Here is a 13,563-nt window from a genome sequence, read left to right as displayed (position 1 = left end):
GCTCTGCTGGGCATCATAGCATGGCACCTGGAGACTCCGAGGTGGCCGGAATAGAGCCAGCAGCTCTGTTACACGGCAGGATCGGTGGTTTATGTCCCTTGGGGCAGGGGAGGAAGGATGGAGGGAAAAGTTCAAGCTGTCCCATGGGGGCAGAGACACTTCTTGCTGGCCTGGCAGGGCAGGATGGTTCTGGCGCTGGCCCTCGTGGATTCTGCCTTGCCCTGAGCCTTCCCCCAGCGCCGGGGCAGCTTTCGAGCTGGTGTTCCCACGGGTCCCAGCGGCGCTCCCGGAGCCGCGGGCATAAGGAGGGGTGAGGCGGCCGCCAGGAGCCGCGGGGCGGGGCGAGGACCCCCGGGGCCGGGCTGCGCCTGGTCCCGCCCCGTGACGCCCCGCCGGAAGCGGGCGCGGCGGGGCCGCCGGTGCCGGTGGTGGTAGTGCCGCCATGGAGTTCCCGGACCTGGGCGCGCACTGCTCCTGGCCCGCCTGCCAGCGCCTGGGTGAGCGCCGGGGGGACCCGGGGAATGGGCACGGCTCGCAAGCCGGCGAAGCGGCCGCGGGCTTGGGCCTGGGCGGCACGGACCGGGCCGCCCGGCCTGCGGAGAGGCGGCGGGGCGGCGCTGGGCGGCCGCACGGTATCGGGGCCTGAAGGACGGGCCGTGTCGCCCGTGCTGCCCTTGGCGGAGGGGTCTCCGGTCCTTCCCGCTGCCCGCGGGCACCCCGCTAGGGCGGGGCCGGCTGTCCGTGCCGGTAGACCGGGTTTCCGCCGGTGGCTCTAGCCGGGTGGGCAGCGGCTCTTGCCCGGGGATAGCGGGGCAGGGCCCGGGCAGGCACCCCCGCTGCCGGCCCTCCGTGCTTCAGGCTGGGACCCGTCCATACCCCGGTTATCCCAGTGGGCGAAGCCCGTGGCGGCTGTAGCAGCATCACTTCCCACCGGTTTGGGGCCGGCAGCCCATGGGGAACTCGGTGTGATTCAGGATGCTACTCCTGATCTCGGGGCGGCACGTTTTGAGGAGGAGTCCTGGGTATTTCTGAAGACGTGGCTATGGACCTGCAGCCTTTTTGTTTTCGTGCTGGGGGATGACAGGTGCGGCCCTGGCTTTGCCACGGGTCACTGTTGTGCCTTCGGGAAAGTCGGGGAGGCTCCCAGACTGCGGGTGGGCAATGTTGCTCTTCATGCTCTCTGCCCACGCCATATCCTGCTCCTAGACTTCCTTCCCCTGAAGTGCGATGCCTGTGAGCAGATCTTTTGCACGGACCACATCGCTTATGCCCAGCACGATTGCACCTCTGCCTACAAGAAGGTAAGTGCAGAGAGCAGATCTCATCTACCCTTCTGCATGGAGCTGCTGAGCTTTTCTTGCCACCGATTATAATAATCTCTGGTGACTTTGGTTGCTTAACCAGTCCCCCTTGGGATGTGTACTGAGTCTGAAGATGTACCTGAAAACCAGGATCTGTATCTCAGTGCCACAAACATCCAGCCCTCCCTCTCCCACTGAGTGAAGTGGTTTGGGCATCTCCCAGCCATACCATCTTCCCTTCCCAGAGTGTATGTTTGTGCCTCTGCACCTGCTGTGCAAGCTGTTTGGAGGGTCATGAGCAGGATCTCAAACTGCAGCTGAAGTTGTGGAAGCCATGGTAGGCAGGTCCTGAAAGGGAGAGAGGAGACTGCAGCACTCAAGGTTGCCCAGCTACCTGCTCGCAGCTACCTTTTGTTGTCTCTGCAGGATGTGCAGGTCCCAGTATGTCCCCTCTGCAACACCCCAGTCCCTGTGAGTCGAGGGGAGATGCCTGATGTTGTGGTGGGTGAACACATTGACCGTGACTGCAAGTCTGACCCTGCACAACGCAAACGCAAGGTATGTACTGTGTGGCTCTGCCAGGTGAGCCCTGCCAGCTCTCTGAGCCCAGGAATGGGGTGAAAACACAGATGCAGTCCTGCCTGGTGCTATCTGGCACAGGCTGATGGCGGGGAGGGTTGATGAGCTGGAGGTGTGCGCATCGGCAGGGCTTGGTGGAGGCAGTCTGGGAGCAAAGTGGTGATGGAGTGGGGCTGGGCAGCCACCTGGAACCTAAGGATGGGAAACTGCATGCTGCTGACAGGAAAATGCAATCACAATTAGCTACCCTATCTTGCCAGGAGATTAAATTGCTGTAGGGAGCTAGCCCAGCAGGAATCCAGCCCAGCAGCAGCTGGAATGCCCTGAGCTTTCCCCACTGTACTGGCATGGAAGGCAGGAGTCCCTGGGCAAGGCATTTCTTCCTGCTGTGCATTCTGTTGTTGTGGTGACTCTTGTATATGGACACTAAAGCACCAGTGAATTACTAATGAACTATCTAAAGAAAGTATTCAGAGAGAAATTTCAGAGCATCACACAAGATACACTGGTGGGGAAGGCTGGTCAGTGCCCAGGGCCTGGCATGGAGACAAGGGACAGCCCCAGTCCTACAGCATGTGCTCCTTTTCACCACTGCTGTGTCATCTTTCAGATCTTCACCAACAAGTGTTTGAAGCCTGGCTGCAAGCAGAAGGAGATGATGAAGGTGATCTGTGACCAGTGCCACAAGAACTACTGCCTCAAGCACCGGCACCCCCTTGACCATGACTGCAGTGGGGCAGTGCACCCCCTTTCCAAAGCAGGGTGAGGGTCTGAGAACAAACAGTCTAGGAGGGGTGAGGTTGTGTTTGCCATATGGATGACAGGGAAGAAGCCCAGCTCCTCCTGACCCATTGTCTGGTACTGCTGCATTCTCATATTCCCTGCCCTGTGTGCCAGGGTGTCCACTTCTACCACCAAGCACACTGGTATGCACAGTCTCTCCTGCAGCAAAAGCTGTCAGTACTGCCTGCTGACTGCTTTGCTCTGGCTTCTTTCCCCAACCCTTTATTCTGTAAGGCGATGGTTTCTGCATGTCCTGGTACAAGGTTTCAGGGAGAGAAACAGTACTTGAAACTCTTGGGAATAAGAGCCACAACATGGGAGGAAGAGGAGCCAAGGAAGTGTCTTGCTTATCCAGCTTGATATCCCAAGGTGTTCAATGCCTAGGAATTGCTCATGTTGGTAAAACAGTTTCTCACAGGTGTCCTGTCTGTCCTAGGCATGCTGCGGTTACCAGAGCCCAGGCATCCTCCTCCAAAATATTCACTGCATCAAGCAGTGGAACTGCCCGGCCAGCAGACAGCTCCTCTTCTCCAGCCTGTGCCAGGTAAGGTGATGGCCTGACTTGTAATTCTGAGGTGGGCATGACCAGGCTCAGCTTAGGTCTTTGTGGAATGCCAGAGTGACAGCTCCCTTCTTCTTGTGCCTCAGCAGGACTGATGGGGCTCTGTGCCTTGACAATAATGCAGCTTTTCTTGTGCTTGCAGGGAAGGCAGAGCAGCTGTGTCCCAAACTCGCAGCACCTCCCCTCCAGCTGTCATGCTGCAGAATGGGCTGGTGAGTGGCTTGGCCTGGCATTTGGGGTGGTTTCTGTGCCCTCTAGGAAGTGACTGCAACAATTGCTTTCTAGCCTGTGCTCTGTAGGTGACTGTGCTTCTAGCTGGACCTCCTCTGGTAGACAGTGATTCTGAATGCTCTGTGGGAAATCAGAGCTTGCTCTGGTGCCTGTGAATGACAGCTCTTAGCTGTGCTTGGTGCTTAGCTTTCCCCAAATGGACAAAGTGCACCAGCCATTTTCCTTGGATATTGTCTTTCTATAGTACAGGCAAAGTCTGGAGGAAACTGGAAGTTGCTTTCCACTGGTATTCTTGGCATACTTCTGCATTAGCAAGCAGGGATGCATCCCCTGGGCTGGGGGAGAGCACTGCCAGTCTGTCCAGAGCCCCAGTTTTTCACCTTGGCTGTGTCTGGCCTCTGGGAGAAAGATTTGCCCACCCTTGGCCAGGAAAGACTGTACCTGCCACATGTGCTTCAGGGCTGCTTCCTGCCTCCCCCAACCCTGGCCCAGCTGGTGACAAGGTGTTTTGTTTCAGAGCGAGGAAGAGGCGCTGCAGCGAGCTCTGGAGATGTCCCTGGCAGAGTCAGCACGCAGCTCAGCACAGCCACCCAGGTACAGTCCCAAAGTGTGTGGTGTGCATTCAACCTGCACGTGAAAGGTGCCTGGGGAAACATGTGGCTCTGGGATAACATTCCTCTCAGCATGTGTTTCCATATGATGCCTCTCTGTGACTGATGGGGGAAAAAAGGAAGAGTCCAGAGCCAACAGGGAACTCTGTTCTGCTGAACATGCCCTCAGCCCTAGGGATGGTGGTAGGGAACAGTGACTGACACACAGAGTTGGGCAAACCATTGTCTGACCACTTGTCAGCTAATGGGTTTGACTGGAGAGTGATAGGTAGAGTAGGGGTGCTCATGGAGGACACCCAGGAGCTCATGTCCCTAGGTCCAGTGCCCCGTGCTGCCAAAAGCTCAGTCATACAAACTGGACTTAACATTGCTCTCCTTGGCCCAGATTTCTGGCTGTTGGCCCCAGCTGGATCCTCTGCTCCCTCCCCAGCCCCATCCCTGCTGAAAGTTATCCTCAGTTGCTCCCTGCCCTAAAATAATGCTGGGGGGTTGCAGTGAGATGCTGAAAGCCAGAAGGGCTCTGAGCACTCAGCCTGTGAGCCTGAGGGAGGCTGAGGCACACAATGTACCACTGTCCCAGTAGCACACAGGAGGAGGAGGATCTGGCACTGGCCCAGGCACTGTCAGCAAGCGAAGCAGAGTACCAGCAGTCGCAGCGGCAGGTGAGTGAGGTTGGCTATGGGCTCTGCTTTGTCATGGGGTTGATCCTGGCCTAGTTGTGTGAGGGAGGGGGCTTCCCTGGGTTCTGCTTACTCTGGGCTCTGTCTAGCCTGGGTTGTCTCACCAGGAGGGCAGCCCAGCCTGGGGCAGTGGCAGCATCACTGCTGAGGACACAGCTTTGGGAGCTTGAGCACTGGATATGCCCTCTTGTAGAAGGGAGGAAGACACCTGCTTGCCCTTGCTCACTGTGCTTCTTTCTGTTCCAGGCACATGGTTCAAAGCCATCAAACTGCAGCATGTCGTAGGCAGGTGAGGCGGGGTGTGCCAGTGGACATAGGATCCTGCTTGTGACCTGAGGAGTGGCTCTGGCCTTCCACATGGATGCCATAGGGCTCTGGCCTGGACACTGGTACCAAGAGCCCCTTGCCAAGGACAGCTCATCTCTCCCTGGGAGCTGTAAGCCACCAAATATACACTGACACTTCAGCCCTAGTACCTATGTAAAATTAGCGCAGCCAATTGCTGATGTTCCTGGGGAGGTTAAGACTGAAGAGGACGTGGCTGGATACACACTGACCAAAGCAAGGCACAGCCCAGGGCCTGCAGTTACCCACAGTTGCCACAGCCATGTCCCAACACTGCTGGGACTGTGGGGTGAGGGCAGGGCTGTGTGGGGACATCTCTGCATGCTCAGACATGCAGCTGGGATGTAGCCGTCTTCTATAGTAGGGGGCTGGATTCCATGTTCTGGGGAGGGCTGTGCCAGCCCCTCAGCAAGGAGCAAATGTGGCTGGGATGATCTCTTGTCTGGGCATGGCACAGCTGAATGTGCAGCCTCCCAGCAGCATGAAGGCAGCCCCTTCCTCACACCCCGCACCCTCGGTGCCTCCCTGCTGTTTGCATGCACAAGAGCATGTTGAGCCTTACCTTGCTCGGCTGGGGCACAAGACCTCTCTGAGACTGAACGGAGCTGCATTTCCTTTCTAGTTTAATGTAATAAATAACTTTGGCAGTGACTTGAATGCCAGCATCGCTCACATGGGATGGTTGCAGCTGCCTTCCTGCTGTTGGTTGCTTTTTGCTGCCCTAAACTTAAACAGGGCCCTGTTTAAATGCTGCTAGGGTAGGAATGCCTCCCTTCTTCCACTTTAGGTTGCTGGGGATCCCCTCCTACACAGCAATAGCACAGAACCCCTCCTTAAAAACAAAGCCCTGAGCCTAGAGCCCGGTTGGGTGGAGGTGATTTGTCCTTCTGGCTTCTTGCAGGGGGTCTGCAGCCATACGGGACTGGGCTGTCCTCTGAGCAGCTGAGGGAGGGGGGTTCAGGCTGGGTCCAGGGAATGCTGAGGCTTGTCAAAGTGCAGCTTGGGAGAAAATAAAAGCATAGCACAAGGTACAGAGGTACCTGAGGAAGCAGTCATGTGGTGTCCATCCCAAAGCAGCACACCTTTGTGGATGGTGGTTGAAGTGGGGGGCCCACATAGGGGTGAGGGGATACCAGATGCCCTGCTCTTCCATTGCTGTTGGGGTGCAGCCCCCTGCCAAGCTCAGCCCTTTTTGTGGGGATTGGGCAGGTGCCGACAGCCTTGTCAACCCCTTGCCCACCTAAGCACAAGGAGCTCAGCCTCACAACAGAGCTTCCAGCTCACCCAAGGGCATAGGCACTAACCCTGCCTGCCCCGGCCAAGAGGCATGGGTACCCTCCCCAGAGCACGCAGGCACAGACCTGGGAAAGGACCTGGTTTAAGAAACTACACAACAGCAAAACAAACATGTACAAATTTAGTGGAGTGTCCAACCAAGGCCCTGCAGCTCTAGGGCAGGCAGGGTCCCTGCCTCAGCCAGCAAAAGACTCCCAGGCACTGTGGGGGCCTGGACCCAAGTCAGTGTCACAGCAGAACTCCTGGTCATGTTCATGATATTTTCTTGCTGCCGTGGGGCTTCTCAGTGTGGTGTTCTTTGCTCTCGCTCTCGTCTGCGGTCTGCTGCTGCAGCCACATGCCAGCATACACACCACCCTTCTGCAGCAGCTCCTCATGCCTGTGAGGAAAGTGGAGGGGTGCAAGGTCCTGAGCTGGCCTCAGAGCCAGGGAGGGGGTCCCCTCTCCTTGTGCTCACCTCCCTCGCTCCACAATGTGCCCATCCTTAAGCACCAAGATCTGGTCTGCACCTACCACAGTGGAGAGCCTGCAGAGAAAAGCAGGTGTTACCTTGACTTGGGGAGAGGCTTTCTGAGGGTTTGCATGGTGTCAGAAGTTTCAGTCCCAGAGGCTCTCACCTCCTGAGTCGAGGGCATGTCTGTGTGCCCCTCCATGGGGGTCTGGCCAGCACTTCCCACATGCGCCCTTTCCCCTTATCCCTACCTGTGTGCAACAACAATGGTGGTGCGGTGGGCGCAGACCTTGGCCAGAGAAGCCTGGATGTTCCTCTCAGTCTCTGTGTCGAGTGCAGATGTGGCCTGCAAGGGGAGACACAACATGTAGAAGGGATGGAGATAGTGTGGGCAGCTGCTGGGCATGAGGCTGCTGCAGAGCTGGCTAAGGCTGGGCTGGGGCCACTGCTGTTACCTCATCCAGCAGGATGATGTGAGGACCCTTCAGGATGGTGCGTGCAATGGCAACGCGCTGCTTCTCACCCCCGCTCAGCTTCAGCCCTCGCTCTCCCACCTGGGTGTTGTATCCTGCAGACACGACAGCAGAAACATGATGTGCTGGTGCCCTCTGAAATGGAGATGGGGACCTGCTGCCCTGGGAGGTCCTACTGTGACCACACAGCTACGTGGTGGAACCTCAGCTCATCCCTGTCCAGGGGCTGATCTAGCCCTGGAAAAAAGGCAGGGAAAGGCAAAGCAAAACACAGAGTCATGCAGGTGTCCCCATGGGCAGTGTCACCCCAGGATACCTGTGAGGGCAGCTAGAAGATCTTAGGGGACCATGGAATGGTGGGAACTGCAGGGGTCTCACCATCAGGAAAAGAAAGAATGCGGTCATGGATGTCAGCGGCCCGGGCTGCCTCCTGTATCTCTTGGTCAGTGGCCAGGATCCATCCATAGCGGATATTGTTGGCAATGGTGTCGTTGAAGAGCACCGTGTCTTGGGGCACCACCCCAATGTGAGCACGCAGCGAAGCCTGCTTCACCTGGGAGGCAGGGGAAAGGGCTCAGCAAGACCCATACCCAATGCAAAGATCCCTCCAAAACCCAATCTTACCCTCAGCTATGAGCCCCATTCCTTGCAAGCTATGTGCTGTAGGGTCACCCTGTACCAGAGGTATCTCCACTCTGCAGTAGGGGGCCCTGACAGAGCCCTAGTCCTTCCCAGGGAGCCCTGGTCAGCACCCAACATTTCAGCCTGGGGTCCCAGAGTCGCGCCATTCTGCCATTTCTGGCACAGCCATCAGCCTGTGAAGGGGCTGGGGGGGCTGCGTGCTCACCTGTGCCCTGGGGAGGTGCTGGTGCTGGTGCCTGCACTGAGCAGTGCTGTGAGGTTCAGATAAACTGGTGTGTCCTCCCCAGTCCTTGGAGGCCCTCCCCCCTCACCTGGGAGATGTCCTGTCCATCAATGCGGATGCAGCCACCCCGTACATCGTAGAAGCGGAAGAGCAGACGGATGATGGTGCTCTTCCCAGAGCCTGAAGGTCCCACCTGCACACAAAGGAAAAGGGACTTGGAGATTACAAAATCCCAGCTGCTGGAGGCCAGGGGCTGGACAGGAAAGGGCTGGCCCTGCTGGAGGGCTGTCCTTCCCACCTTCATATTTTTCAGCCTTTCTAACCCCATCCTTCCCTCCCTCAGCAAACTCACACTCCAAGTCCCGCTCTCACCAGAGCCACGGTCTGCCCAGGCATCACAGAGAAAGAGACGTCCTGCAGGATTTCCTTCCTGGAGGAGGGACATGGAGAGTGGCTCAGGGCCATTCCATGGCCCCACATTCCTGTGCCAGGTCCCATAGCAGGTCCCACCCTGTGCCCAGTACCCCATACCCATCCACGTAGCTGAAGTGCACATTCTCAAACTCAATCTTCCCACCCTCCAAGCGCAGATCACTGGCATTCACCACATCCTTCACCTGTCAAAGTAGAGGCACGTGCTCACAGCCTGCCTATCCCTAGGGCAGGATCACAGCCCAAACGAGGGAGCAAGGTCCAGGAAAGGTAGCACCCACCTCCTGCTCCTCATGGAAGAGCTCAAACATGTTTTCCATGTCCACAAAGGACTTCTGGATAATCCTGAAGAGGGCAAAGACCAAAGAAAAGGGTTTGGAGAAGCACATACCAAACCACTCACACCAGGAACCTCCACAGCTCCCAGCATTACCTATAGTAAGTGCCGAACCAGTTGAGTGGTGTGTAGAGCTGAATTATGTAGGTGCCAAAAAGGACAAAATCCCCCACCTGGAAGGGATAGGGTGTAGGGGTTTGTAACCACCAGCCCCAGGGCCCCATCTCAGCAGGGGTCTGCACAGGCTGGCACCAGCCTTACCTGCAGCTTGTTTTCAGTGACAAAGTAGGCACAGAGCAGGGAACCAGCCAGCAGCCCTAGGCCAATGACCAGGTTCTGGGTCTGGTTGAGGAGGCCCAGCGAGGCACTGACCTTCCACTCTGAGACCTGGCAGAGACAAAGTCCAGTGGGATGCTGCTGCCTTCAAACCAGTCCTGTGATGATCTCCCTCATCCCTACAGGTGTGAGTTTTGGCTTCTTCCCCCTTGGTGTCCCCAAAGATGCTCAGCACTCCATACCTGGTACTTGACAATGGCATCATTAAAGCGGTTCACCTCATAGCTCTCTGCATTGTAGTACTTCACCTACAGGAGCAGAGCTGGTATCAGCACCCAAGTAGTTGCCAGTAACCCCCCCCATCTCCTACAGTACCGTCTCGAAATTGAGGAGCGAGTCCACAGCCCTGGACTTGGCCTCATTGTCCCGTGTGTTCATATCCCGACGGTACTTGGTTCTCCATTCAGTGATGAAGATGGTCAGAGCTGTGGACAGGAGGAAGCTGCATTGGAAGGCTCCTGCCACCCCACAGCCTGGCAGCCCTGCACGCTGACCCCCCCTGCCACTCACTCAGGTACAGGCTCATACACACGAAGATGATGAGGCCAAACCAAGCGCTGAAGACTGAGGTGAAGTAAACCATGCCGATGACAATATCCGCAATGGTGGGGACAATGCTGAAGACTATGTAGCTGGGGGGTGGGAGGGAGATGGGGCATTAGTCCAGCTCGGTGGGGCTGCCTGGCCAGCCCCCACCCACCACGGGCACACTGACCTGAGCAGGCTGTTGATGCTGCTGGTGCCCCGGTCTACGCTACGCAGGACCTCACCAGTGCGACGGGCCAGGTGCCAACGCAGGGACAGCCCGTGCAGGTGGGCAAAGAGTTGCACCTGCACCTCCCGGTTGGTGAACTGCTGCACCCACACCCACAGGAAGGTGCGCAGGTTGCTCACAAAGCCAGTGGAGCCTGCAGGGCAACATGGAAAGGTCAGCTGAGATCAGCCCCACTGGGGCATGCAGAAGACTTCTGAAAGTCCAACTGGTAAAGGGGGATTTGGGATGAAGCCCACACACTCTCCCTAACCTGGGATCAGCCCTGGTTGCTGATACCACGAGAGCAGTAGTGATGGGGCATATGGGCTTCCCTGGCTACCCCACCACTGGTAAGATGTGCCCAATATCATCTCTCATCAAGTACTCCATCCTTCCCAATGGTCCTTACCAGCACCTCCACCTTGCAGGAACTTCAGCCCCACATAGCTGCAGACAGTCCAGGCCAGGGTGTGCCAGGGAGCGCCTGCTGTCAGCTCATTCACTGTGGGAAGTATGCCAAGGGTCAGGATGGAAGGATGGGGAGCATCCCAGGGTACCTTTGGGAAGCAGCCCCAGCAGCCAGTGCTGGACTCTGATCCCCTACACTCTGCTCCTGCCAAACCCCTGCAGCCTTCCAGGTCACTTCAACCCCCCAACACTTGGTAAGACTGTGGCAAGCCTCACACACTAAGCTCCAGGTGCCTCACCAATGTTCTTGTAGTAGATGGGGACGAAGACATTGATGGCCCGCTCCAGCCCCATGAGTGCCATGCAAAACAGCACCAGTGCCTGCAGCAGGTGGTTGCCCCTCGGCCACATGTATGGCACCAGCAGCTGCAGCTTCCTCCGGAAATCCTTCCAGGTGGAGGTGGTCCTGCTGGCATCAGTCAGGAGTGGCTGAGAGAGGAGGAGAGCAGACCATGAAGTCATTGACCTGGTACCCCAATCCAGCTGGCAATGGCTCTGGGCAACACCCCAAGAAAACCAGCCCCACTCCAGAGTGCCCACTCCATCCTCCAAACAGGGTTGCATCCAAGTGACAGCAAGCAGGGAGCTTGGGCAGCCCTAAACCTTGTTCATCTCACATCTCCTGAAGATGCTGATTCCAGGGCAGCTGTATTCCCAGTTTGTCCCCAGCTCCTTCCTGGTCATATCATAAAATTGCTTCAGTCCCAGGACTCACCTGGCTGTTTTCCACGTCCCGCTCCTCCTCATTGATTAGCAGCATGTAGGGCTTATGGGGCAGCCCCGGGGCCTTCATGCCCAGGATGAAGAGCATGAACGTGCAGATGTAACGCAACAGCCAGAAGCCGAACTGCACCTAAATGGAGAGTGAGAGTTCAGCATCTCAGTTGGCCCTCAGCACAACCCTGAGTATGGGATGGATATGATCTAGGAGAGACAATGGGCAGAGGAGGATGAGGTGCTGTATGCCAGGGAACACTCCATGCAGCTCAGTGGGAGTCCCTGGTTGAGCATAGCATCCAGACATCTTTCCTCCCCACCTCATCTGGCTCCATGCCCTCTGGCTCAAGGTGCACCTACCCAAAGGGGTGCATGGGGCCAAATGGCTGTGGGAAGCAGGGAGACACTCCTACTTCTGCACCTGGGTTTGGGTCAGGTAGAAGCAGGACCTGGGCTGGGTGGGGGCATGGAGAGATGTGTGATAGCTGGGCTTGGGAGTGAAATATCTGGCAGATGTGTGGGTGCAACCCAGGACTGTTTACACCCTGGGCATGGCAGGTTATGACATGCATAGTCTATCCCTACACCATGATGCTGCAGTCCCTCCCACCCCCAAAAGTGCCTCATCCCCCTTCCCTGGCCACAGCCCCCAAGCCCACCTGCTGGTTGGTGTCCTCCAGTGCCCACCACCATAGAGGGCTCCTCCAGCACACAAGGGTCAGGTTCTCAGCAGCAAAGGCCAGTGCCCAAAAGAGGAGGAGCACAGTGCCATGACCCCGTGTTCGGTCATGGGCCAGCACCCGGGTATGCTCCAGCTGCAGAAGAGCAATGGCACAGCCCCAGCTGAGAGCCCAGAGGCAGGCATGCAGCAACATATACCCATAGAGCTGTCTGAGCCCCACTCCTTGCCACAGCAGCCCACCAAAGGGCAGCAGGGCCAGGAACAGGGACAGCAGGACTTGGCCACGGTAGAGGCGAGAGCGGGGAATGTACTTGGGCTCCATGGCACGACTGAAGCGGGCGTAGCAGGCATACTGCAGGGCACCCAGCAACAGGCAGACACTCAGCAGCACAGATGGCACCAGCGTGAAGAAGAAGCAGGGCTGGAAGCCCTGCTGGACCCAGGCCTGGGTGATGGAGTTGTTGCCCTCACAGTAGCCCCCCAGCACGGCCATCCTGGCAGGTCACCAGCTGTGGAGAGAAAACAACCTGAGGCACGGTTTCAGGATGGGCTGTGGTACCAGCTGCACACAGGGACTCACAGGCAAGTATCACTAAGAAGCAAGGACCCTCATAGGGCAGGGGCAAGTACTGCTGGACAGACACACACAGGACCTGCTGCATGCAGCACACACAGAACGGTGCATGCAAACAGGGCCAGCTTTGCATGGGGATGGCCATGAACAACACACATGATGCGTGCCCTGGACGGGGGCACAACATTAGGCTGGGTCCTCCAGAGCCACTCGGGCCCCTGAGGATGCCCTCGGACATGAGAACAGCGGGAACCGCAGGGACAGGAAGGCAGAGGGAAGCTGAGACCGGTCTAGAGTGGGAGGGAGCAACGGGGTGATGAAGCGGCAGGCGCGCAGATGGAAGAGCGGCCGGGGATGCGGAAGATGCTCGGGGAACCGCGGGGCCGTGCAGAGCAGAGGCAAGAGCAAAGATAGGGACACATCGGAGAAAACAGTCGCAAAGGGCAAGGCAGAGGCCGCGCCGGGTGAATGCCCGGGCGGCGCCGGCGCCGCTCAGGCCAGGGACAGGCGGCCGCGGGCCCGTCGCCGCGATTATCTGCCCTGCCGCCCGCCGCGTCGGCCTCGCCGCGCCCGCTCACCTGCCCCGGGCCGCCGGCCTTGGCCCGCTCCGGGCTCCGCGCCGTCGCCCGCCCGCTGCCAGCCGGGCCCCAGCGCCGTTCCGCCCCGCCCCGCTCTCCGCCCCGCGCCGGTACCGCCGGCTCCTGCCCGCCCGCCTCCTTCCCGGCACCGGCACTGCAACCCCGGCGTGCGCCCCTTTCCCGGTGCCCAGCCCCGGGCGGTACCAACCTCCCCCGCAGCGCCGAGGATGGGGAGGGCCCGGTGCCGTGGGACACGCTCCCAGCCCGGTGGCCGCGGGGGATCTCCGCCTCCGCCGTGAGACGCCCCGCTCTCGCTTATCGCCGTCGCCAGCCCAGCCCTGCGGTGCCTCGATAGCCCCTGGAGCCCCTGCGGGGCCTCCCGCAACAGAGGTCAGGCAGGACGGGGCACTGCCCTCACGGGGATAAATATAGCCCCTGCCTCCTCCCGCGGCGGCGACTGGGAGCTGCCAGTGCCGCAGGAGCAGCCGGCAGGCTCCTCCCAGCCTTC

General features: G+C 58.5%; 2 protein-coding genes across 7 annotated transcripts; one reads left to right on the top strand and one right to left on the bottom strand.

Annotated features, from left to right (window-relative positions):
- Positions 1-31: 31 nt before the first annotated feature.
- Positions 32-5,743, top strand: ZFAND2B (zinc finger AN1-type containing 2B). Of its 4 annotated transcripts, none has more exons than XM_062498271.1 (9): positions 32-497; positions 1,207-1,301; positions 1,728-1,859; positions 2,491-2,642; positions 3,100-3,207; positions 3,368-3,437; positions 3,974-4,050; positions 4,651-4,729; positions 4,994-5,743. In XM_062498271.1, exons 1-9 carry the CDS (start codon positions 443-445, stop codon positions 5,030-5,032), a joined length of 807 nt encoding a protein of 268 aa, XP_062354255.1. In that variant the 5' UTR covers positions 32-442; the 3' UTR covers positions 5,033-5,743. The 4 variants fall into 4 exon arrangements, with proteins under 4 accessions (XP_062354255.1, XP_062354253.1, XP_062354254.1 ...); XM_062498269.1 differs by having other exon boundaries at positions 4,648-4,729; XM_062498270.1 differs by having other exon boundaries at positions 3,350-3,437; positions 4,648-4,729.
- Positions 5,744-6,496: 753 nt separating this feature from the next.
- ABCB6 (ATP binding cassette subfamily B member 6 (LAN blood group)) lies at positions 6,497-13,342 on the bottom strand. 3 transcript variants are annotated; one of them, XM_062498265.1, is made up of 20 exons: positions 13,264-13,342; positions 11,881-12,412; positions 11,220-11,357; positions 10,744-10,933; positions 10,446-10,538; positions 9,998-10,190; positions 9,793-9,914; positions 9,598-9,707; positions 9,465-9,530; positions 9,208-9,333; positions 9,043-9,119; positions 8,891-8,954; positions 8,709-8,794; positions 8,550-8,607; positions 8,266-8,370; positions 7,691-7,865; positions 7,295-7,407; positions 7,091-7,185; positions 6,846-6,914; positions 6,497-6,767 (listed from the first exon to the last, which is right to left on the bottom strand). In XM_062498265.1, the coding sequence occupies exons 2-20, from the start codon at positions 12,394-12,396 to the stop codon at positions 6,641-6,643; spliced, it is 2,523 nt and encodes an 840-aa protein (XP_062354249.1). In that variant the 5' UTR covers positions 12,397-12,412; positions 13,264-13,342; the 3' UTR covers positions 6,497-6,640. The 3 variants fall into 3 exon arrangements, with proteins under 3 accessions (XP_062354249.1, XP_062354248.1, XP_062354250.1); XM_062498264.1 differs by lacking the exon at positions 13,264-13,342 and adding an exon at positions 13,056-13,205; XM_062498266.1 differs by lacking the exons at positions 6,497-6,767; positions 6,846-6,914; positions 7,091-7,185; positions 7,295-7,407; positions 13,264-13,342 and adding exons at positions 7,414-7,549; positions 13,056-13,206.
- Between the last annotated feature and the right edge of the window lie 221 nt (positions 13,343-13,563).

Source organism: Cinclus cinclus, chromosome 9 (genome assembly GCF_963662255.1).
Source record: "Cinclus cinclus chromosome 9, bCinCin1.1, whole genome shotgun sequence".
Classification (NCBI taxonomy): Eukaryota; Metazoa; Chordata; class Aves; order Passeriformes; family Cinclidae; genus Cinclus; species Cinclus cinclus.
This window is presented reverse-complemented; position numbering and strand designations above follow the sequence as displayed.